General features: G+C 48.7%; 1 protein-coding gene across 1 annotated transcript in view; it reads right to left on the bottom strand.

Annotated features, from left to right (window-relative positions):
• Window positions 1-25,940, bottom strand: part of LOC144609725 (E3 ubiquitin-protein ligase RNF167-like) — an 80,108-nt gene that overhangs the window by 50,349 nt on the left and 3,819 nt on the right. The window contains exons 2-5 of the mRNA XM_078428230.1: window positions 8,831-8,905; window positions 5,708-5,835; window positions 3,196-3,282; window positions 883-1,005 (exon numbers count right to left, since the gene is read on the bottom strand). Of these exons, the coding sequence (XP_078284356.1) occupies window positions 883-1,005; window positions 3,196-3,282; window positions 5,708-5,806 (309 nt within the window). The 5' untranslated portion in view covers window positions 5,807-5,835; window positions 8,831-8,905. The remainder of the gene's footprint in view (window positions 1-882; window positions 1,006-3,195; window positions 3,283-5,707; window positions 5,836-8,830; window positions 8,906-25,940) is intronic.

The following is a 25,940-nucleotide window of genomic DNA, read 5'->3' as shown; positions in this document are numbered from 1 at the left end:
GAATTGGCCTCCGCTGCCTTCTGAGGCAGAGAATTCCACAGATTCACAACTCTCTGACTGAAAAAGTTTTTCCTCATCTCAGTTCTAAATGGCCTACCCCTTATTCTTAAACTGTGACCCCTTGTTCTGGACTCCCCCAACATTGGGAACATGTTTCCTGCCTCTAACGTCTCCAACCCCTTAATAATCTTATACGTTTCGATAAGATCTCCTCTCATCCTTCTAAATTCCAGTGTATACAAGCCTAGTCGCTCCAGTCTTTCAACATATGACAGTCCCGCCATTCCAGGAATTAACCTAGTAAACCTACGCTGCACGCCCTCAATAGCAAGAATATCCTTCCTCAAATTTGGAGACCAAAACTGCACACAGTACTCCAGGTGCGGTCTCACTAGGGCCCTGTACAACTGCAGAAGGACCTCTTTGGTCCTATACTCAACTCCTCTTGTTATGAAGGCCAACATTCCATTGGCTTTCTTCATGGATAGGAAATATTCACAGGGGAATATGTGCCAAACACGGACATGTGGGACTAGTGCACGTGAGGCAAGTTGGTCGGCATGAGCACGTTCAGCAAAGGGCCTGTTTCCATGCTGTGCGACTATGACTGTAGTTATGGACAATGCTCAGGCAATAGTCTCCATGTAGCTTCATGCGTTACATGGAACTCTCTGCCACAGACGGCAGCGGAGGCCAAGTCAGTGGATATTTTTAAGGCAGAGACAGACAGATAGATTCTTGATCAGTGCGGGTGTCAGGGGTTATAGGGAGAAGGCAGGAGAATGGGGTTAGGAGGGAGAGATAGATCAGCCATGTTTGAATGGCGGAGTAGACTTGGAAGGGCCGAATGGCCGAATTCAACTCCTGTCACTTATGACCTACCTTGACATCAAAATTGCATCCATATCGCCGAATCACAACGATAAAGTCCAACTTGCTGGTGTTAGAGGGAGGTGGAGCAATGGGCACACATGCATTTTCTGGCTTTGCAAACACCAGGTAACCCTAGAGGGGTTAAAATAAATCAATAGTAACTTCCAATGGGAAACCGTTACACTGCCTATACGCACGTTCACAGGTTATAGGAGTAGAATTAGGACTTGCAGCCCATCGAGTCCATTCCACCATTCAATAATCATGGCTGATCTCTGCCTCCTAATCCCATTTTCCTGCCTTCTCCCCAGAACCCTTGACTTCCGTTCCCAGCAGGAATTTGTCTATCTCTGCCTTAAAAATATCCACTGACTTGTGTCCTCCACCGCCCTCTTGTGGCAATGAGTTCCACAGATTCACCACCCTCTGACTAAAGAAATTCCTCCTCACCTCCTCTCTAAAAGAACGCCCTTTAAGCGTGGAAACAGGCCCTTCGGCCCACCGAGTCCACGACGACAGGCGATCTCAACTTCATCCAAGGACCCAAACAGTCTTTCCAGGTGAGACAGAGGTTCACCTGCACCTCCTCCAACCTCATCTATTGCATCCGCTGCTCCAGATGTCAACTTATTTACATCGGCGAAACCAAGCGCAGGCTCGGCGATCGCTTCGCTCAACACCTGCGCTCGGTCCGCGTTAACCAATCTGATCTCCCGGTGGCTGAGCACTTCAACTCCCCCTCCCATTCCCAGTCTGACCTTTCTGTCATGGGCCTCCTCCAGTGCCATAGTGAGGCCCACCGGAAATTGGAGGAACAGCACCTCATATTTCGCCTGGGCAGCTTGCAGCCCAGCGGTATGAACATCGACTTCTCCAACTTTAGATTGTTCCTCTGTCCCTCTCTTCCCCTCCTCCTTCCCAGATCTCCCTCTATCTTCCTGTCTCCACCTATATCCTTCCTTTGTCCCGCCCCCCTGACATCAGTCTGAAGAAGGGTCTCGACCCGAAACGTCACCCATTCCTTCTGTCCTGAGATGCTGCCTGACCTGCTGAGTTACTCCAGCATTTTGTGAATAAACACCTTCGATTTGTACCAGCATCTGCAGTTATTTTCTTATACTAACCGTTCACGCTCGTACCATGTTGTCCCACTTTCGCATCCTACGGACTGGGGACAATTTACAGAAGCCAATTAACCTACAAACCCGCCGTTTTTTGGAATGTGGAAGGAAACCGGGGCACCCAGAGAAAACCCACGCAGTCACATGGAGAACATGCAAACTCTGCAAGGGCAGTACCAGTAACCAAGATAGGCCCGGGTCTCTGGCGGTGTGAGGCAGCAGCTCTACCCGCTGCACCACACCAATATCTCAATTGACCATGAGGTTTAATATAGTTTAGTTTAGTTCAGAGATACAACGCGGAAACAGGCTGTTCGGCCCACTGAGTCCGCGCCGACCAGCGATCCCTGCACATTAGTCATTTATTTGTCACATACACATAAATGTGCAGTGAAATGGAAAAAATTACCCGCAGTTCAACAATAAGACCAATAAGAATAATCAATAAAAATGCAACAACACATACAATCATAAACTAACACCAAACAAAAGAAACATCCATCACAGTGAGTCTCCTCCAGTCACATTAACTCACATTAATGCTATCCTGCACACACTGGGGACAATTTTACATTCACTAGGTTCACTAGGTTGATTACCGGAATGGCGGGACTGTCGTATGTTGAAAGGCTGGAGCAATTAGGCTTGTATACACTGGAATTTAGAAGGATGAGGGGGGATCTTATTGAAACATATAAGATAATTAGGGGATTGGACACATTAGAGGCAGGAAACATGTTCCCAATGTTGGGGGAGTCCAGAACAAGGGGCCACAGTTTAAGAATAAGGGGTAGGCCATTTAGAACGGAGATGAGGAAGAACTTTTTCAGTCAGAGAGTGGTGAAGGTGTGGAATTCTCTGCCTCAGAAGGCAGTGGAGGCCAGTTCGTTGGATGCTTTCAAGAGAGAGCTGGATAGAGCTCTTAAGGATAGCGGAGTGAGGGGGTATGGGGAGAAGGCAGGAACGGGGTACTGATTGAGAGTGATCAGCCATGATCGCATTGAATGGCGGTGCTGGCTCGAAGGGCTGAATGGCCTCCTCCTGCACCTATTGTCTATTGTCTATTGTCTATAACAAGCCAATTAAAGACAAACCTGCACATCTCCAGAGATGTTGGGGATGTGATCAGATAGTGGAAGGCACTCTCGAAATGCATGCCCCTATTCTGCTTTTCTGTCTTTAGGTAAAATAATCAACCTACCGGTAATCCATTCCTTTGCAATTGGTAGCCAAACATTGATGGTAGGTCGTCGAAGATCATGGTGGTGTTGGGTGTGCTGTTTGTGTACTGTGGAAACAAACACATCCATTATTCCCAACCTTTAACATGTTGCTAACACATTGTGTTAGTGCCTAGTGATGCAACTCACCGGGGGGGAGGGGGGGGTGAGCAGGGAGCAACTATCAGAACAGAGCCAACCCCACTGTGGCAATCCACACTCGGAGTGATAGAAGCAGAATTAGGCCATCTCAGGAGAGCATGGATAGTGATGTATAGAGATACATGCAGAGATACAGCATGGAAACGGCCCTTCCAACCCACCGAGACCATGCTGACCATCGATCACCCCCTCATCCACTCACTGGGGCCATCGATCACCCCCCCATTCACACAGTTACCCCACGTTCCCATCCACTCACTGGGGCCATCGACCCCCCCCCCCTCCCCATTCACACAGTTACCCCACGTTCCCATCCACTCATTGGGGCCATCGATCACCCCCCCCCCATTCACACAGTTACCCCACGTCCCCATCCACTCATTGGGGCCATCGATCACCCCCCCCCCATTCACACAGTTACCCCACGTCCCCATCCACTCACTGGGACCATCGATCACCCCCTCATTCACACAGTTACCCCACGTCCCCATCCACTCACTAGGGCCATCGGTCATCCCCCATTCACACAGTTACCCCACGTTCCCATCCACTCACTGGGGCCATCGACCCCCCCCCATTCACACAGTTACCCCACATTCTCATCCACTCACTGGGGCCATCGATCACCCCCCCATTCACACAGTTACCCCACGTTCCCATCCACTCACTGGGGCCATCGACCCCCCCCCATTCACACAGTTACCCCACGTTCTCATCCACTCACTGGGGGCATCAACCACACCCCCCCATTCACACAGTTACCCCACGTTCCCATCCACTCACTGGGGCCATCGATCACCCCCCCCATTCACACAGTTACCCCACGTTCCCATCCACTCACTGGGGCCATCGATCACCCCCCCCATTCACACAGTTACCCCACGTTCTCATCCACTAACTAGGGGCAATTTACAAAGGCCAATTCACCTACAAACCTGCACAAACAAACTCTTTGGAACGTACATGAGTTTGAAGTGAACAGATGTACAGATATGTGTGGCATTGGATATGCGTGATGTATCTGATCTGTTTGGGCAGCATACAAAACAAAGCCTTTCACTGTACCTCAGTTCATGTGACAATAAGAAACCAAATCCTAAACATCCCCAGTTGATCCAAGAATGTTATAACGTTGTCGAGTCACTTTCCAGACATAGAAAACATAGAACATAGAAAACGTAGAAAATAGGTGCAGGAGTAGGCCATTCGGCCCTTCGAGCCTGTACGCACCGCCATTCAATATGATCATGGCTGATCATCCAACTCAGTATCCCGCACCTGCCTTCTCTCCATACCCTCTGATCCCTTTAGCCACAAGGGCCACATTGGCCAATATGGATAATCAATACGATTTCTGCAGCACACAGACCGTTGAAAATTTAGATTCTGTTATGTTCATAAGACACAGGAACAGAAATAGGCCATTTGGTCCATCAATCTACTCTGCCATTCAATCATGGCTGCTCTATCTTCTCTCTCTCAACCCCATTCTCCTGCCTTCGCCCCACAACCCCTGTCAGTAGCGGAGGTGGCCGGCCACACAGTAGGGAGGGCAGCACGTTGGCACAGCGGGTAGAGCTGCTGCCTCACAGGGCCAGTGCCCCGAGCTCGATCCCGACCACGGGCGCTGTCTGTACGGAGTTTGTAGGTTCTCCCCGTGACCTGCGTGGGTTTTCTCCGGGTGCTCCGGTTTCCCCCAACGCTCCAAGGATGTACAGGTTTGTCGGTTAATCGGCTTGGTATAAATGTAAATTGTCCCTCCTGTGTGTGGGATAGTGTTAATGTGCGGGGATCGTTGGTCAGTGCAGACTCGTGGGCCGTGTTTCCATGCTGTATCTATAAACTAAATTAAACTAAACAGCGAGGCCTGCAAGGAGGCCTAAACAGCGAGGCCTAGCAAAGGAGCACAATCCCTTTCTGGCACAGCCAACACAGATGGGCGCATGACAGTTAAAAAGTCAGATACCATCATTTGAAGAAGGAACAAAGTACAAATTTTAGAGTTAATTTAAGAAAGTACAACTGCTGGAGTAACTCAGCGGATCAGGCGGCATTGAATTAACCTACAAACCTGCCCCTCTTTGAAATGTGGGCGGAAACCGGAGCGCCCGGAGGAAACCCACGCGGTCATAGGGAGAACGTACAAACTCCACACAGACAGCACCCAGAGAGAGGCAGGATGGAACCTGGGTCTCTGAGGCAGCAGCTCTACCACTCTGCGCTTGCCTGCAGAGACTAGATAATGTCAGCCACTGGCTCCTACGGTCCCAATACCATTAATCAGAGGGGTAGATCGGTGCTGCAGGCCAGATCTTGCAGGCCCAGACTTACCGCGTACACATATCCCTCCACAGCTGGAACATCTATGATGAGGATTGGCAGAATGAAGATGGCACAGTATGGCACGGAATAGTAGAGGCCTGCAGGCATCTTGAGTCAGAGGAGCCTGCACTGCAATCCTGCAAAGCAAACAGGTCAGTGGTACAGAGTGCATGCCCCAACATCCTTCCCACTTCCACTGATGTCGATAAGCCACTTGGACGTAAATGTAGATGGGTTGGTGAGTAAGCTTGCTGACAACATCCAAAATCAGAGGCAGTGAGGACATCTGTCAGAAAATACAGGAGAATATAGATCAGTTGAAGAAATGGGCGGAGAAATGGCAGATGGAGTTTAATCCGAGCAAGTGTGAGGTGTTGCACTTTGGGAGGTTGGGTGTGAGGGGAGAGTTTGCCAGTTAATTGCAAGATCCTGAACAGCATTGATGTACAGAGGGATCTTGGAGTCCAGGTTCACAGCTCAATGAAGGAGGCAGCACAAGTAGATCATTGATGTACAGAGGGATCTTGGAGTCCAGGTTCACAGCTCACTGAAGGAGGCAGCACAAGTAGATAGGGCGGTAAAGAAGGCACATGGTATGCCTGCCTTCATTGCTAGGAGCATTGAGTGCAAGAGTCAGGAAAACATGATGGAGCTCTATAAGACTTTGGTCGGGTCATAGTTGGAGTGTTACATGCAGCTCTGGTCAACCCCCATTACAAGGACAGTGTGGTGGCTTTGGACAGGGGGTTCAGAGGAAATTTAACAGAATAGATGCCTGGATTAGAGGGATTCAGCAACAGGGAGAGGTTGCATAACTTAGATTGTATTCTCTGGAAAGTTGGAGGTCAAGGGGAGACTTGATGGGAGTATATAAAATTACAATAGATGGGGCAGACAGTCAGAACCTTTATCCTCCAGCGTGGAGATGTCCAACACGAGAGGGCAGAGCTATAAAGTGGGGGGGGGGGTTTAAGGGGGTGTGCAGTGTAACGTTTTATTACACAGAGGGGGGTGGAGGCCTGCAACACATTGCCTGGGGTGGTGGTGGAGGCAGATACCAGTGGTGCTTACGAGGTTTATGGTTATAGAGGGAATAGAGGGATCATATACAAGCAGATTAATTAGGCATCAGACATGGTGGGCCGAAGGGCCTGCTCCTGGGCAGTACTGTTCTATTTATGTCCCACAAAGTTTAACTCAGTCTCTGGTTATGGGAGAGTAACAGCCGAGAAGGTACCCTGGCTTCACTTGGTATTTTCCAGCAACAACGTCAGATGCAAGCAGCTTTCCCACTGCAGGCCACCTTCAGACGAGTGAGGCAAGAATGCCAATTAAAAACAGGAAATACCGGGTAGACTCGTAGCATCTGTGCACAGGAGATAGACACAAAATGCTGGAGTAACTCAGCGGGTCAGGCAGCATCTGTGGAGAACATGGATAGGTGACGTTTCACAGAGTGCTGGAGTAACTCAACGGGTCGGGCAGCATCTGTGGAGAACATGGATAGGTGACGTTTCACAGAGTGCTGGAGTAACTCAACGGGTCGGGCAGCATCAGTGGGGAACATGGATAGGTGACGTTTCACAGTGCTGGAGTAACTGAGCGGGTCAGTCAGCATCTGCGGCACGGTGGCGCAACGGTAGAGTTGCTGCCTTACAGCGAATGCAGCGCCGGAGACTCAGGTTCGATCCTGACTACGGGCGCCGTCTGTACGGAGTTTGTACATTCTACCGGTGACCTGCGTGGGTTTTCTCCAAGATCTTCGGTTTTTTCCCACACTCCAAAGACGTACAGGTATGTAGGTTAATTGACTGGGTAAATGTTTTTTTTAAATTGTCCCTAGTGTGTGTAGGATAGTGTTAATGTGCGGGGATCGCTGGGCGGCACGGACTCGGTGGGCCGAAGGGCCTGTTTCCGCGCTGTATCTCTAAATCTAAATCAAAATTTTTTTTTAAATCTGTGGGGAACATGGATAGGTGACGTTTCACAGAGTGCTGGAGTAACTCAGCGGGTCAGGCAGCATCTGTGGAGAACATGGATAGGTGACGTTTCACAGAGTGCTGAAGTAACTCAGCGGGTCAGGCAGCATCTGTGGGGAACATGGATAGGTGACGTTTCGGATCGGAACCCTTCTTCATACCAGTAGAAACACGGAACTGTAGGTAATTATTCTTGGAAAGAAACAAAATCCAGGAGTAACTAAGTGGGACAGGCAGCATCCCTGTTGGCCGAAGAAGAAATCTTAAGGGATTGGACAGGTTGGATGCAGGAAAAATGTTCCCGATGTTGGGGGAGTCCAGAACCAGGGGTCACACTTTAAGAATGAGGGATCAGCCATTTAGGACTGAGATGAGGACCCAGAGAGTTGTGAATCTGTGGAATTCTCTGCCACAGAAGGCAGTGGAGGCCGATTCACTGGATGTTTTGAAGAGAGTTAGATAGAGCTCTTAGGGCTAAAGGAATCAAGGGATATGGGGAGAAAGCAGGAACGGGGTACTGATTTTGAATGATCAGCCATGAAGGCGTTGTTAGCTCGAAGGGCTGAATGGCCTCCTCCTGCACCTACTTTCTATGTTTCTATATCTGCCGGTCCCCAGACTGAGGCCCCCCTGGACCGTGGACCCCTGGGCTCCTGGACTGATCTAATCATTTATTTAAACCAATCTCTCATGCTGCTCCACCTTCCATTGGTCTGCACTCTATCTTTACATTAGACTTTATAGATGCAGAGATATAGAGCAGAAACGGGCCCTTCGGCCCACCGAGTCCGTGCTGACCTGCAATCACCCCGTACACTCTCACTATCCTACACACTAGGGACAATTTACAATTTTACCAAAGCCAATTAACCTACAGACCTGCACGTCTTTGGAGTGTGGGAGGAAACCGGAGCACCCGGAGAAAACCCACGTAGGTCACGGGGAGAACGTGCAGACTCCGTACAGACAGCACTCGTAGTCAGGATCGAACCCGGGTCTCTGGCGCTGTGAGGCAGCAGCTCTACCATTGAACCACTGTCTGTTCCGCCCCATTCTAAAGGCACGTCCTCTTGGTGGGAGACTGTGCTCTCTGGTCGTAGACTCTCCCACGACTGGAAACGTCACCCCCACAGCCGTGTGGCGTCGCTCTTACCTTAGGGTGCAGTAGCTTGAGTGCACAGACGGTCAGAGTTGTCCTTCACACCAGAGATCAGGTTCATGACCAGAACTGATGGAGAAAAGGGTCTTGAGATTAGTGAACGCTATTTTGAAACGTGTGAACAAACTAGATTCATGAATTACATAAGAGGAACAAGTCTGCCAAGTCATCGAACCACCACCTGAAAAATCCCGTCATCATCACAACAATCAAAGCTCATTTCTTTCCTCTCCCTTGGGTGGTGAATCTGTGGGATTCTTTGCCACAGACGGCTGTGGAGGCCAAGTCAGAGATAGATTGATTCTTGATTAGTACGGGTGGCAGGGGTTATGGGGAGAAGGCAGGTGAATGGGGAATGATAAATCAGCCATGATTGAATGGCGGAGTGGACTTGATGAGCCAAATGGCCTCATTCTGCTGCTATCACATGAACATGAACTTCAGTTGCAGCACAGTATCAGGAAGTCTTTCCAAACACCGGCTATTGTTTTACGCAATGATGGACCACTGGAGATGGCAGTTCAGCCCGTTCTTACTGTTGCTACCTCCACAACAACTTCATGTCACCCATTCCTTCTCTCCCAAGATGCTGCCTGACCCGCTGAGTTACTCCAACATTTTGTGTCTACCTTCGATTTAAACCAGCATCTGCAGTTTTCTTTCAATAGACAATAGGTGCAGGAGGAGGCCATTTGACCCTTCGAGCCAGCACCGCCATTCAATGTGATCATGGCTGATCATTCTCAATCAGTACCCCGTTCCTGCCTTCTCCCCATACCCCCTGACTCCGCTATCCTTAAGAGCTCTATCTAGCTCTCTCTTGAATGCATTCAGAGAATTGGCCTCCAATGCCTTCTGAGGCAGAGAATTCCACAATTTCCTTCCCATCCCAGTGCTCTTCTCCACAGCCATCCAGGTTTTCCTGTTTCAAGTGTACATGCCTTTTGAGATTTCACACTGAAATTTCATATCAGTTCTCACATCACAGCTTGTTGAATAACATTGCTTTACGCTTCATCAACTGTTTGACAATGGCCTTTGCTGACTTCCCCACCAGTGGAAAGAGTTTCACCTCCATGGCAGATCAAAACTCATGAGAATACAGATCACTGGAGCAGAAATAGACCATGCACCCTCTTAAGATAGACACGGTGGCGCAGCGGTAGAGTTGCTGCCTTACAGCGAATGCAGCGCCAGACACTCAGGTTCCATCCTGACTACGGGCGCCGTCTGTACGGAGTTTGTACGTTCTCCCCGTGACCTGCGTGGGTTTTCTCCGAGATCTTCGGTTTCGTCCCACACTCCAAAAACGTACAGGTATGTAGGTTAATTGGCTGGGTAAATGTAAAAATTGTCCCTAGTGTGTGTAGGATAGTGTTAGTGTGCGGGGATCGCTGGGCGGCGCGGACCCGGTGGGCCGAAGGGCCTGTTTCCGCGCTGTATCTCTAAAAAAAAAACCAAAAAACAAACAAATGCTGGAGTAACTCAGCGGGTCGGGCAGCATCTCTGGAGAGAAGGAATGGGTGACGTTTCGGGTCGAGGGCATTCTTCAGACGATACCACATTCACCCTGGTAAGCCTGCTCCACATTCACTGAGTTTGAGATTGTTCCAATTGTTGACCTCTACATTTTCCTGCAAATTGCCGCAATCCTCAATTCCTCTGTAATCCAAAAATCTCAGCCTTGATCTGACTCGAGATACTTAGAGTGATAAAAGCAGAGTCACACAGCACAGAAACAGGCTCTTCCTTCTGCCCAACACCATCTCCATTGTGCCACTTTAAACCCTTGTCAGACTGAAGAAGGGTCTCGACCCGAAACGTCACCCATTCCTTCTCTCCCGAGATGCTGCCTGACCTGCTGAGTTACTCCAGCATTTTGTGAATAAATACCTTCGATTTGTACCAGCATCTGCAGTTATTTTCTTATATTAACCATTTTTGAAGACATTTCTTATTTCTCGGTTGGATTTATTGGCACCCATCTAATTATGTCCCCTCATCTACCTGTGACACCACTGTCAGCAAACTACGGACCCTGACTCACTGCGACATCCCATTTTGCTGCCTATTCTGTGCTCTGTGAGGCAATATCTCAGTTATTCCCATCACGACCTGATCTCACTTGTGTCCACTGTGGAGTGTACATAGAAAATAGGTGCAGGAGTAGGACATTCGGCCCTTCGAGCCTGCACCGCCATTCAATATGATCATGGCTGATCATCCAACTCAGTATCCTGTACCTGCCTTCTCTTCATACCCCCTGATCCCTTTAGCCACAAGGGCCACATCTAACTCCCTCTTAAATATAGCCAATGAGCTGGCCTCAACTACCTTCTGTGGCAGAGAATTCCACAGATTCACCACTCTGTGTAAAAAAATGTTCTCATCTCGGTCCTAAAAGACTTCCCCCTTATCCTTAAACTGTGACCCCTTGTTCTGGACATCCCCAACATCGGGAACAATCTTCCTGCATCTAGCCTGTCCAACCCCTTAAGAATTTTGTAAGTTTCTATAAGATCCCCCCTCAATCTTCTAAATTCCAGCAAGTACAAGCCGAGTCTATCCAGTCTTTCTTCATATGAAAGTCCTGCCATCCCAGGAATCAATCTGGTGAACCTTCTCTGTACTCCCTCTATGGCAAGAATGTATTTCCTCAGATTAGGAGACCAAAACTGCACGCAATACTCCAGGTGTGGTCTCACCAATGCCCTGTACAACTGCAGCAGAACCTCCCTGCTCCTATACTCAAATCCCCTCGCTATTCCCTCATACACGTTTCGGGCACGGAGCTTGCAAATATCTCTCTGCCCCCGTGCCAATGTAGTTTCTCACACACTGACGTGTTATAGAAGCTGCATTCTGGCCACGATTATCAGATCAACAAAATCTACAGAGGGTACTGGCACGGTCTGGGAAACATCTTGTACACTCTTTCGAATAAATGATAGATACATACACAATTGGTGCAGGAGTAAGCCCTTCGAGCCAGCACCGCCATTCAATTCGATCATGGCTGATCATCCACAATCAGTATCCTTCGCCCCTTAGCCCTTGATTCCATTAGCCCGAAGAGCTAAATCTAACTCTTTTAAATGCATTCTCTTTTGAATGCATCCAGTGAATCGGCCCCCACTGCCTTCTGAGGCAGAGAATTCCACAAATTCGCAACTCTCTGTGTGAAAAAGTTTTTCCTCATCTCAGTTCTAAATGGCCGACTGCTTATTCTGATAGTTTGCTGTCAAATATACCTAGTTACAGTGAGATGCTTTGTTTTGCATACAACCTAGGCAGCACACAAGTGTTGCCATGTGTTGGCACCGACAAAGTCACCGAACAGTCCTATCTATTCCGTCACTGCCAGTGGCAGCAATGCTCCCCCACCCCCCCAACAGCATGCCAGCTAAAGTCGCCATGCAATGCATACCTGCAATTTGTACGTAAAGTTGCAACAATGCTCACACAGACGTGCATCTCAATCTCCTCACTGCGTGGGTCTGAACAAAGGCAGCCGGGGGGTGGGGGAGAGGGGTGGGGGGGGGATGTCTAATGGCACAACCAAAGCGATTGGTTTTCATCAAAAGATCCAGATCACCATACGTTACAAGCAACACCAGCGAGCTGGACTCAACCCCCTGACCCAGTGAGGTGCTTTATGTTTTCACAATGAGCCTGTCGACAGGCTTTCTTTACCAGGTGCAGCAAGTAGTCAAAGGCAAAGCAAAGTCGAGATGGCCACACGTTGCAAACGCAGTGTAAGGAAGAGTGGAATCACAAAGGTAACTGCGGCTCCTTTATCATTCCTTGCAGTTGAGAGAGCAAAATGAACACTGCCTTCACAACGCAGGGGAAGAATAAAAACTCAATATTCAAAGAACAACAGGTTAGGAATCAAGCACTTGGTGGCACGGTGGCACAGCGGTTGTTGATGCCACACAGTGCCAGGCACACGGGTTCCTTCCTGACGACGGGCGCTGTCTGTACGGAGTTTGCACGTTTTCCCCGTGACCTGCGTGGGTTTTCTCTGGGAGCTCTGGTTTCCTCCCACACTCCATAGAGGGACAGGGATGGGCCCAGAGACCTGACAGAGGGGTGGGGTGGTATTTAGACTCCAAAGTGCTGAACACAAACAAGGGCAGCAAAGTTGTGCAGCGGGTAGTGTCGCTGCCTCACAGCGGCAGAAATTCGGGTTAGATCCTGACCTCGGGTGCTGTCAGTGTGGAGTTTGCACGTTCCCCCTGTGACCACGCAGTCCTGGTTCCTCCCACATCCCAAACAAACATAGAAAATAGGTGGAGTAGGCCATTCGGCCCTTCGAGCCTGCACCGCCATTCAATATGATCATGGCTGATCATCCAACTCAGTATCCTGTACATGCCTTCTCTCCATACCCCCTGATCCCTTTAGCCACAAGGGCCACATCTAACTCCCTCTTAAATATAGCCAATGAACTGGCCTCAACTACCTTCTGTGGCAGAGAATTCCACAGATTCACCACTCTCTGTGTGAAAAAAAACTTTCTCATCTCGGTCCTAAAAGACTTCCCCCTTATCCTTAAACTGTGACCCCTTGTTCTGGACTTCCCCAACATCGGGAACAATCTTCCTGCTTCTAGCCTGTCCAACCCCTTAAGAATTTTGTAAGTTTCTATAAGATCCCCCCTCAATCTTCTAAATTCCAGCGAGTACAAGCCGAGTCTATCCAGTCTTTCTTCATATGAAAGTCCTGCCATCCCAGGAATCAATCTGGTGAAGACGTGCGGGTTTGTAGGTTGATTGTCCCGCTGTAAATTGCCACTGATGCGTAGGGAGTGGCTGAGAAAGTGGGATAACATGGAACCAGTGTGAATTTGTGATCAAGCCAACACACAAGAGCTTGAGCTACAGGGAAAGCTTGGGCACGATGGATATTTATTCTTTGGAGCACAGATGGCTGAGCGGGTGATCATTATGGAGGAGTACAAAAACGTGAGGGGAATAGACAGGGTGAGTCCTGAGATGATGCCTGACCCGCTGAGTTACTCCACCATTTTGTGTCTACCTTCGAAGCTGCCAGAGGAGGTAGTTGAGGCAGGGACTATCCCAACGTTTAAGAAACAGTTAGACAGGTACATGGATAGGACAGGTTTGGAGGGATATGGACCAAGTGCAGGCAGGTGGGACTAGTGTAGCTGGGACATGTTGGCCAGTGTGGGCAAGTTGGGCCGGAGGGCCTGTTTCCACACTGTGTGACTTTCTCAGGAACTTTGTTCCATCATTCCTATCCTTAAAGACGCTTCATGGAGAGCTCTGGTTAACGATGTCACAGCTTTGGGCAGACCTGTTATTCTTGCTTCACTGAAGCAAAGACAATCACACAACGTAATCCAGTGAGCAGTCAAAAGGAAGTTTTCCTCATCAGACTTTCAGATGCATTTAACTGCAGATGCTGGTACAAATCGATTTATTCACAAAATGCTGGAGTATGTCCACTTTGAAGATGTTCTCCTCCTCTCTTCGACGAGAGTTATATCCTTCCTTTGTCCCACCCCCGACATCAGTCTGAAGAAGGGTCTCGACTCGAAACGTCACCCATTCCTTCTCTCCCGAGATGCTGCCTGACCTGCTGAGTTACTCCAGGTTTTTGTGAATATTTCAGATGCATTTGCAAGGTTAAGCAAACACATGACACTGTTTAATGGTGGACTGCTGGGTGTGCAGCATTAGATATGGCAATCAAATGATCAAACACTTGATCTGAATCCTTACTGCTTATTCCCATGTCTGAACAGCGTCACGCGCCTTTGAAACCAAGTGCCAGAGAATGCACAAAGCAAAATCTCCATGCTCCAGGGGATTAGAGAGATGTTATTCATCTCACACAGCCTCCTCACACACACACACACTGATGGTTCTGTGGCAATCTGACGAAACACCTCCCTGGTAGATCACATGCTTTAACACATGCAGAGCAGCACAGCACAAGAACAGGCCCTTCGGCACACAATGGCTGTGAAAAACATACTGAACTGATCCCACCTGCCTGACGACATCCATAGGTTAGACAGAAAACACTATATATATATATATATATATATATATATATCGCCAGCTCTTAGATGCGATGTATCTACTCTGCCATTCAATCGTGGCTGATCTATCTCTCCCATCTAACCCCATTCTCCTGCCTTCTCCCCAAAGCCCCTGACACCCGTACTAATCAAGAATCTATCTATCTCTGCCTTAAAAATATCCATTGATTTAGCCGCCCCCATTTTTAATAAACTCAACGGACATCTGCTCATCTGGTAAAGCCTCGTTATAACTTCAATTGCTGGTTCATGCACAGAGTGCTGGAGTAACTCAGCATCTGTGGAGAACATGGTTAGGTGACGTTTCACAGAGTGCTGGAGTAACTCAGCGGGTCAGGCAGCATCTGTGGAGAACATGGATAGGTGACGTTTCACAGAGTGCTGGAGTAACTCAGCGGGTCAGGCAGCATCTGTGGAGAACATGGTTAGGTGACGTTTCACAGAGTGCTGGAGTAACTCAGCGGGTCAGGCAGCATCTGTGGAGAACATGGATTGGTGACGTTTCGGGTCGAGACCCTTCTTCCGACTCTGTCCGGAAGTGGGTCTGGAATCCAGGTGAGCTGACGGCCCCAGTGTGCTGGCGGTCAGGGGAGTCGCGAGGATCGACAGAGTCAATGGTCACAGACTGCAGGGGGCCAGAGTGCAGGCAAGGGTCGGCAGTGGCAGGCACTGCTTGTGTGCCGCCTGGAAGCAGCCAAGGAAGTCGTAGTCAGTCAGTCTGTCTATACGGAGTTTGCACGTTCTACGTGACCCTGTAGGTTTTCCCCGGGTGCTCCGGTTTCTTCCCACACTCTAAAGACAAGTGGATTTGTCGGTTAATTGGCTTCTGTAAATTGCAAATTGTCCCTGGTGTGTCGGAAAGTGTTCGGAGTACGGGGTGATCACTGGTCCCCATGGACCCGGTGGGCTGTTTCTGAGCAGTATCTCTAGTCAACCTTCCATGCCAAGATGCAAATATACGGACAATTTGATGCAAAGTTTTTAAACAGTAACAATTGTTTGCCAATCAAAAGCAGCAATATGTTGTTCCATGTGGCTCAGCTGAAAGGCACGGTGGGAAGACTGACAATAGACAATAGGTGCAGGAGGAGGCCATTCGGCCCTTCGAGCCAGCACCGCCATTCAATGTGATCATGGCTGATCAGTCTCAATCAGTGCCCCGTTCCTGCCTTCTCCCCATACCCCCTGACTCCGCTATCCTTAAGAGCTCTATCCAGCTCTCTCTTGAATGCATTCAGAGAATTGGCCTCCACTGCCTTCTGAGGCAGAGAATTCCACAGATTCACAACTCTCTGACTAAAAAAGATTTTCCTCATCTCAGTTCTAAATGGGCTACCCCTTATTCTTAAACTATGGCCCCTGGTTCTGGACTCCCCCAACATTGAGATCATGTTTCCTGCCTCTAACGTGTCCAACCCCTTAATAATCTTATGTTTCGATAAGATCTCCTCTCATCCTTCTAAATTCCAGTGTATGCTGATTTTAGCAATAAACTAGCAAGTGGACCCATTAGGCCCAACCCTGCATTGGTGCAGCACCCTTTCCTTCTCCTTCTCCTTCTCCTTCCTGTCCCCTCCCCTCTCCTCTCCTCTCCTCTCCTCTCCTCTCCTCTCCTCTCCTCTCCTCTCCTCTCCTCTCCTCTCCTCTCCTCTCCTCTCCTCTCCTCTCCTCTCCTCTCCTCCCCTCCCCTCTCCTCTCCTCTCCTCTCCTCTCCTCTCCTCTCCTCTCCCCCCCTCCTCCTCTCCCCCCCTCCTCCTCTCCTCTACCCCCCACTCCATCCCCCTCAACCCCCCCTATCCTCCCCCCTTCCTCCCTCCCCCCCCCCTCCCCCCCCCACCTCCCTCCCTGGGAGATAGATTTAAACTTTAAAATATGAATAACTTAAAAAATATAACATTGATTTCAATGAAACTTCTTCCATTAGCACCAAAGGAATGATGGTGAGTAAGTTGGGCCTAACATTGTTGCTCTATCGTGTACCGTTTTGGCTGTAGTTCAGAAACAAACAAACAAGAGTTTTAGTATATAGATGTATTTTGCTAATTACTGCAATCTGTGGCTTCATGGCACTCAGAGATAATCTGCACTAAATCAGATTTTATCACAAAGTTATCAAACGTGGAAATAGGCAATGCGCGTTTTGTTTAGTTTAGAGATACAGCATAAAAACAGGCCCTTCGGCCCACCAAGTCCGTGCACGGTAGCGCAGCGGTAGAGTTGCTGCTTTACAGCGAATGCAGCGCCGGAGACTCAGGTTCGATCCTGACTACGGGTGCTGCACTGTAAGGAGTTTGTACGTTCTCCCCGTGACCTGCGTGGGTTTTCTCCGAGATCTTCGGTTTCCTCCCACACTCCAAAGACGTACAGGTATGTAGGTTAATTGGCTGGGTAAATGTAAACATTGTCCCTAGTGGGTGTAGGATAGTGTTAATGTGCGGGGATCGCTGGGCGGCGCGGACTTGGTGGGCCGAAAAGGCCTGTTTCCGGCTGTGATATGATATGATATGATATGATATGATATGATATGACCATCGATCAACCAATTACACTAGTTCTACGTTATCCCATTTCTACAGATTAGGGACAACCTACAGTGGGCCAGTTGACCTATAAACCTGCACGTGTTTGGAACGTGGGCGGTAACCGTGTGGTCACGGGGAGAACGTACAAACTCTACGGACAGCACCTGGGTCAGAACCGAACCTGGGGGTCTCTGGCGTTGTGAGGCAGCAGCTCTACCAGGTATGCCACCTTGTTGGCCATTTACCCACCTCAGTCAAAAGAAGGACCTCGACCCGAAACGTCACCCATTCCTTCTCTCCAGAGATGCTGCCTGCCCCCGACTGAGTTACTCCAGCATTTTGTGTTTACCTTTGGTTAAAATCAGCATCTGCAGTTCCTTCCTACATACTCAGGGTTGTATAAACATCTTTTAGAAAAAGGAAACGATTCCAAACAAATGCTCAACCAATTACACCTGTGAGGAATGTTATTATATCAATGGGCAGAATCCATGGAGAGGGAAACACATAATTTTCCCCAAAATATCAATGAGAAGAGTCGATCAAAGTTTAGGAATTTCATAGCAAAACAAACTGCTGGAACAACTCTGCAGGCTTACCTGCATGCATCAGTGGAGGAAAATAGATACACAATATTTCAGGGTGGGACTCTTCCAAATCCTTTGTCTTCTGAGGAGAACTTTAAAGGAGATCGGAGAGCTCCTCACAGAGGATGGGAAGTATCCGGAAAGAACTACTTGAGGAAGTGGTAGAAGCTCGTACAATTACAACATTTAAACAGATGTTTAAGGGTCCCACCCGAAAGGTCACATATCCATTTCCTCCAGAGATGCTCCCTGACCCACTGAGTCACTCCAGCATTTTGTGTCTTGCGATAGGCCTGTTTCCTTTGTGGCTTTTCTATCCAGACAAATCATTTGGTTGTCCACTGCTTTGCCCGCTCTCCAAGTAGATCTAGATCTCTTTGTAACCTTAGACTACCATCTTCACAATCAACGTTAACACTGATTTTGGTGCTGCAAAATGGCGGCGCTGCCCAGCAGCTGTGGCTTGCCTGCAGTCCGTTTGTCTTTTGTGTTTTTTGTTGTTTTTTGTCTTAATTGTAGTGTTAGGTGTGATTTGTGGGTGTGTACTGTGTGTGGGGGGGCGGGGACTGTAAAATTGTCTCTTCCGAATGGTAACGTGACCATTGTTTTCTGGGCCGTGTCTCCGTTCCCGCTGCGGCCTACCATCGGCCAAACACCTGGAGCTGGCGGCCTCCAACTAGGACCACCTGGGCTCTGGTTCACAGAGCTCGCCGACCGGACTTATCGTCTACGGAGCTGGCTGCCTTCGGAGGCTGTGGTGGCGCCGCAAGAGAGGCTGCGACTCGCCTTCGGAGGTTCCGGAGGCTTCTTCGGCCGCGGGCCGCGGGGATATCGGAAGCTCGCAGGCCCTGCCCTGGGTGGGGGCCGACATCGGGAGCTCCAGCAGCCTCTTCGCCCGCCCCAAATCGCGGGGCTTGGGTCGGCCCGCTGCAGACCTTTCACCGTCCGGCGCGGCCTGGAACGTGGCAACTACAACAGCCTGACCGCGGGAGAAGACAGAAGGGGAAGGGAAAAGACATTCTGGCCTTCCATCACAGTGAGGAGGTGACTGGAGGAGACTCACAGTGATGGATGTTTCTTTTTTTGTTTTGTGTTGCTTTGTGATTGTGTGTGTTATTGCTTGTTTTTATTGCTCTTATTGTTGGACTGTGGGTAAAAGACTTGTTTTTTTAGATGACAGTACAGGTTATTCCGATTCAATAGACAATATGTGCAGGAGGAGGCCATTCGGCCCTTTGAGCCAGCACCGCCATTCAATGTGATCATGGCTGATCATTCTCAATCAGTACCCCGTTCCTGCCTTCTCCCCATACCCCCTGACTCCGCTATCCTTAAGAGCTCTATCTAGCTCTCTCTTGAATGCATTCGGAGAATTGGCCTCCACTGCCTTCTGAGGCAGAGAATTGCACAGATTCACAACTCTCTGACTGAAAAAGTTTTTCCTCATCTCAGTTCTAAATGGCCTACCCCTTATTCTTAAACTGTGGCCCCTTGTTCTGGACTCCCCCAACATTGGGAACATGTTTCCTGCCTCTAACGTGTCCAACCCCTTAATAATCTTATACGTTTCGATAAGATCTCCTCTCATCCTTCTAAATTGCAGTGTATACAAGTGGATACAGTGGATTCTGATCCACAATATTAATAAACATGCCACCTATATTCTCATCCAAATCGTTAACATGTAGGACAAACAAAAAGGGACTTGGTACCAACTGTGGGGACACCTCACGGGTCACAAGACACTAATTTAAAAACAATCCTCCAACTCCATCCTTTGATTTCTACTGTCAAACCAACTTTAGCTAGTTCTCTCTGGGACCCATGTGATATAACACTCCAGACCACCCTACCATACGTGACTTTATCAAAGACCCTGCTAAAGTACTTGTAGACATCAGTACGCCAGTCAGAAGATGGGTTCCAACCCAAAACGTTGTCTCTGCAATTTGCTCCACAGATGCTGCCTGACCCGCTCAGATCCTCCAGCAGTGCATTTTTTGCAATGGAAACAGAGCCTCAGGGATTACTATGAGCTCAGGTGAATAAACACCGACACAATAGACAATAGGTGCAGGAGGAGGCCATTCGGCCCTTCAAGCCAGCACCGCCATTCAATGTAATCATGGCTGATCATACTCAATCAGTACCCCTGCCACAGAAGGTAGTTGAGGCCAGTTCATTGGCTATATTTAAGAGGGAGTTAGATGTGGCCCTTTTTGCTAAAGGGATCAGGGGGTATGGAGAGAAGGCAGGTACAGGTTACTGAGCTGGATGATCAGCCATGATCATATTGAATGGCGGTGCAAGCTTGAAGGGCCGAATGGCCTACTCCTGCACCTATTTTCTATGTTTCTACCCCGTTCCTGCCTTCTCCCCATACCCCCTGACTCCGCTATCCTTAAGAGCTCTATCTACCCCTCTGTTGAATGCATTCAGAGAATTGGCCTCCACTGCCTTCTGAGGCAGAGAATTCCACAGATTCACAACTCTCTGACTGAAAAAGTTTTTCCTCATCTCAGTTCTAAATGGCCTACCCTTTATTCTTAAACGGCTTTCATTAAACAGCTTGTAGGCTGTGCAAGTGGATTTGCTTGAGGTTTAATAAAGCAAGGTTGATAGATCAGAGTTAGGAGTTAAACAGTCACTGGACGCACTCCCTGTACATAGACTGTAGTAGCAGGTGAACTTCCAGTCACATACCCTGAGCTGCCTTCACACAGATGGATTGGCATCCTTGCTGTAAAACAGTGTTACATTGAGGTCAACGAGCACACTGGACCAAAGATTGCAATGGCCTAGGGAGGAGGAGGAGATAAGAAACTAGATTTGCCTTTCACCATTCTCAAACGAGCGAATGTATTCCTAAATAACGTATTGGCACTTTAGAACCATTCCAAAAGGAATTAGATGCTATGTAACGCCACACGGTTATAGCATCCAGGATTCACAATGTATCGCATGCACTTCTCATCAGATCATAAGTGAAAGGAGCAGAATTAGGCCTTTCAGCCCATCTAGTCTACGCCGCCATTCAATCATGGCTGATCTATCTCTCCCTCCTAACCCCATTCTCCTGCCTTCTCCCCATAAACCCTGACACCCAAACTAATTAAGAATCTATCTATATCTCTGCCTTAAATAGTATAAGAAGATAACCTCAGATGCTGGTACTAATCGAAGGTATTTATTCACAAAATGCTGGAGTCAGGAACATTCTCCAACTTTAGATTGTTCCTCTGTCCCTCCCGTTCCCTCCCCCTTCCCAGATCTCCCTGTCTCCACCTATATCCTTCCTTTGTCCCGCCCCCCGACATCAGTCTGAAGAAGGGTCTCGACCCGAAACGTCACCCATTCCTTCTCTCCCGAGATGCTGCCTGACCTGCTGAGTTACTCCAGCATTTTGTGAATAAATCTCTGCCTTAAATATATCCACTGACTTGGCCTCCACAACCTTCTGTGGCAAAGAAGTTCTCATATAAACTCCCTCCAGAGCACGAGACGCCCATGGCAATAAATACCCCGCCAATGCCCAAGTGCCACACTGTGCCTTGATCACTCAGCCAGGTCAATCATTATAATCACGGCTGCCCAAGTCAGTCAGAGACAGTACACCAACCACTACACTGATACAAACACAGTACTGATATCAATGACCATGACAAAGGGTTAGTCATAGAGTCAAAGCATTACACACACAGCATGATCAGGCCCTTCAGCCCAACTCATTCATGCCAACCAAATTACCTAAAAAACAGACAAAGTGCAGGAGTAACTGAGCGGCTCAGGTAGCATCGTTGGAGAACATGGAGATTTGAGATGTCCAAAGAAGGGCCCTGACTCAGACTATTATCTGAATGGTGGCCGATTAGGAGAAGGGGAGATGCAACGAGACCTGGGTGTCGTGGTACACCAGTCATTGAAAGTAGGCAGGCAGGTACAGCAGGCAGTGAAGTAAGCGAATGGTATGTTGGCATTCATAGCGAGGGGATTTCAGTATAGGAGCAGGGAGGTTCTGCTGCAGTTGTACAGGGCATTGGTGAGACCACACCTGGAGTATTGGTCTCCTAATCTGAGGAAAGACATTCTTGCTATAGAGGGAGTACAGAGAAGGTTCACCAGATTGATTCCTGGGATGGCAGGACTTTCATATGAAGAAAGACTGGATAGACTCGGCTTGTACTCGCTGGAATTTAGAAGATTGAGGGGAGATCTTATAGAAATTTACAAAATTCTTAAGGGGTTGGACAGGCTAGATGCAGGAAGATTGTTCCCGATGTTGGGGAAGTCCAGAACAAGGGGTCACAGTTTAAGGATAAGGGGGAAGTCTTTTAGGACCGAGATGAGAAAGTTTTTTTTCCTTTCACACAGAGAGTGGTGAATCTGTGGAATTCTCTGCCACAGAAGGTAGTTGAGGCCAGTTCATTGGCTATATTTAAGAGGGAGTTAGATGTGGCCCTTGTGGCTAAAGGGATCAGGGGGTATGGAGAGAAGGCAGGTACGGGATACTGAGTTGGATGATCAGCCATGATCATATTGAATGGCGGTGCATGCTCGAAGGGCCGAATGGCCTACTCCTGCACCTATTTTCTATGTTTCTATGACTCAAAACGTCACCTATCCATGTTCTCCAGAGATCCCACCTGACTACCTCCAGCACTTTGTATCTTTTTTTTAATGGATAGGTGATATTTCGGTTTGAGATTCTGCTCGATACCAATTGTGGTGAGGGGGGAGAAAGCTGGAAAATCAAACAAACAACTCTGCCAATTCCCCAGCTATCCCTTCCCCTGTTTCCCACACCATCCTAGGATACATTTGGTCAGGTCACAGGGGTTGTGCAGGTCACAGGGGGTTTATCTACCGTGTGCATTTTAATAGTCATAGAGTCACATAACGTGGAACTGGGCCCATCGGTCCAACTTGACCACAGCGACCAACATGTCCCACCTGCACCAGTCCCACCTGCACCAGTCCCACCTGCACCAGTCCCACCTGCACCAGTCCCACCTGCACCAGTCCCACCTGCACCAGTCCCACCTACACCAGTCCCATCTACACCAGTCCCACCTACACCAGTCCCACCTGCACCAGTCCCACCTACACCAGTCCCATCTACACCAGTCCAACCTACACTAGTCCCATCTACACTAGTCCCATCTGCCTGCATTTGGCTCACATTTTTCTAAACCTGTCCTATGCATGAAACGTCGCGATGGTCCCTGCCTCGACCCCCTCCTCTGGCAGCTTGTTCCATACACCCACCACCCTTCGTGTGAAAATGTTCCCCCTCAGATTCTTATTAAATCTTTCCCCCCTCACCTTAAACCCAACCTCTACGATTACCCAACTCTGGGCAAGAGCGGATCTGCCTCACCTATTCCTCTCATGATTTTAGAGTGATTTTATCCCTTTACAGTGCCACGTGCTCCTGAGTAGAGGTATAGGAAGACAGATCGGACGAGTGCAAGGTCAAAGAGATGGTATAAGATGTTTGGGTCATTGGGAATGTAAGTTCAAGCTGTGTAGGAAAATAACTGCAGATTCTGGTTCAATCAAAGGTAGACACAAAATGCTGGAGTAACTCAGCGGGTCAGGCAGCATCTCAGGAGAGAAGGAATGGGTGGCGTTTCAGGTCGAGACCCTTCTTCAGTCATAGGAGCAGAATTACGCCATTCAGCCCATCGGGTCTACCCCACCATTCAATGGGATTGAGAGGAAAAGAGCGATCTATATTTCCCACTCAACACCATTCTCCTCCCCATCACCTTTAATACCCTCACTAATCAAGAATCTGTCAAGATCTGCTTTAAAAATACCCAATGACTTGGCCTCCACTGCCGTCTGTGGCAATGAATTCCACGGAATCACCTCCCTCTGGCTAAAGAAATTCCTCCTCATCTCCATTCTAACGGAATGACCTTTTAAAAACATACTGGGGAACTGGAAGGCTAGGTTGCCTCCATTTTAATGCAACCCTAACTGGAAGCCAGGGCAGATGAACTTTGATTTTTGTTCAGCACATAGGAATACAATATTTTGTTTAGTTTAGAGATAAAGAGCGGAAACAGGCCCTTCGGCCCACCGGGTCCGCGCCGACCAACGATCCCCGCATATTAACACTATCCTACACACACAAGGGACATTTTTTACATTTACAAGCCAATTAACCTGCTCGTCTTTGGAGTGTGGGAGGAAACCGAAGATCTCGGAGAAATCCCACGCAGGTCACGGGGAGAACGTACAAACTCCGCACAGACAGCACCCGTAGTCGGGATGGAACCCGGGTCTACGGCGCTGCATTTGCTGTAAGGCAACAACTCTACCGCTGCGCCACCGTGCCGGCCCATTGTTGCAATCATTGAAACACGATTGAAATGTGAACAAGACTGGTAGTTCAAGATTCCAGAGTACAGAGGTTACAGCCTTGAGGGAGGGGTTGGTGTAAAGAGGAGTTGTTGCATTGTTGAACAATGAAGCCATCACCAATAACAACAGAGCAGGTTGCAGATGGCTCTTCAAATGAGGCAAGAATAACTTGGATGAAGGGATTAAAAGCACCATTAGCAAATTTGCAGATAATACAAAGCTGGGTGGTAGTGTGAACTGTGAGGAAGATGCTATGAGGTTGCAGGGTGACTTGGACGGTTGTGTGAGTGGGCGGATGCATGGCATATGCAGTTTAATGTGGATAAGTGTGAGGTTATCCACTTTGGTGGTAAGAATAGGAAGGCAGATTATTATCTGAATGGTGTCAAGTTAGGAAAAGGGGACGTACAACGAGATCTGGGTGTCCTAGTGCATCAGTCACTGAAAGGAAGCATGCAGGTACAGCAGGCAGTGAAGAGCCAATGGAATGTTGGCCTTCATAACAAGAGGAGTTGTGTATAGGAGCAAAGAGATCCTTCTGCAGTTGTACAGGGGACTAGTGAGACCGCACCTGGAGTACTGTGTGCAGTTTTGGTCTCCAAATTTGAGGAAGGATATTCTTGCTATTGAGGGCGTGAAGCGTAGATTTACTAGGTTAATTCCCGGAATGGCGGGACTGTCATATGTTGAAAGACTGGAACGACGAGGCTTGTATACACTGGAATTTAGAAGGATGAGAGGAGATCTTATCGAAACGTATAAGATTATTAAGGGGTTGGACACGTTAGAGGCAGGAAACATGTTCCCAATGTTGGGGGAGTCCAGAACAAGGGGCCACAGTTTAAGAATAAGGGGTAGGCCATTTAGAACTGAGACGAGGAAAAACTTTTACAGTCAGAGAGTTGTGAATCTGTGGAATTCTCCGCCTCAGAAGGCAGTGGAGGCCAATTCTCTGAGTGCATTCAAGGGAGAGCTAGATGGAGCTCTTAAGGATAGCGGAGTCAGGGAGTATAGGGAGAAGGCAGGAACGGGGTACTGATTGCGAATGATCAGCCATGATCACATTGAATGGCGGTGCTAGCTCGAAGGGCCGAATGGCCTCCTCCTGCACCTATTGTCTATTGTCTAAAAGTGGAGCAATCAGATTTAGATTTTCTTTTTAGATTTAGCGATACAGCGCGGAAACAGGCGCTTCGGCCCACCGAGTCCGCACCGCCCAGCGATCCCCGCACATTAACACTATCCTACACACACTAGGGACAATGTTTACATTTGCCCAGCCAATTAACCTACATACCTGTACGTCTTTGGAGTGCGGGAGGAAACCGAAAATCTCCGAGAAAACCCACTCAGGTCACGGGGAGAACGTACAAACTCCGTACAGACAGCACCCGTAGTCAGGATCGAACCTGAGTCTCCGGCGCTGCATTCGCTGTAAGGCAGCAACTCTACCGCTGCGCCACCGTGCCACCCTTTGCTAGGATTATACCAGAAGCCTCCCAACAGTCAGGAAGAAATAGAAGAGACAGATTAATGTGCACGTCACAGGGAGGTAC

Source organism: Rhinoraja longicauda, chromosome 34, assembly GCF_053455715.1.
Source record: "Rhinoraja longicauda isolate Sanriku21f chromosome 34, sRhiLon1.1, whole genome shotgun sequence".
NCBI lineage: Eukaryota > Metazoa > Chordata > Chondrichthyes > Rajiformes > Arhynchobatidae > Rhinoraja > Rhinoraja longicauda.
Note: the sequence above shows the minus strand (reverse complement) of the source record. Positions and strands in the feature narration are given on the sequence as shown.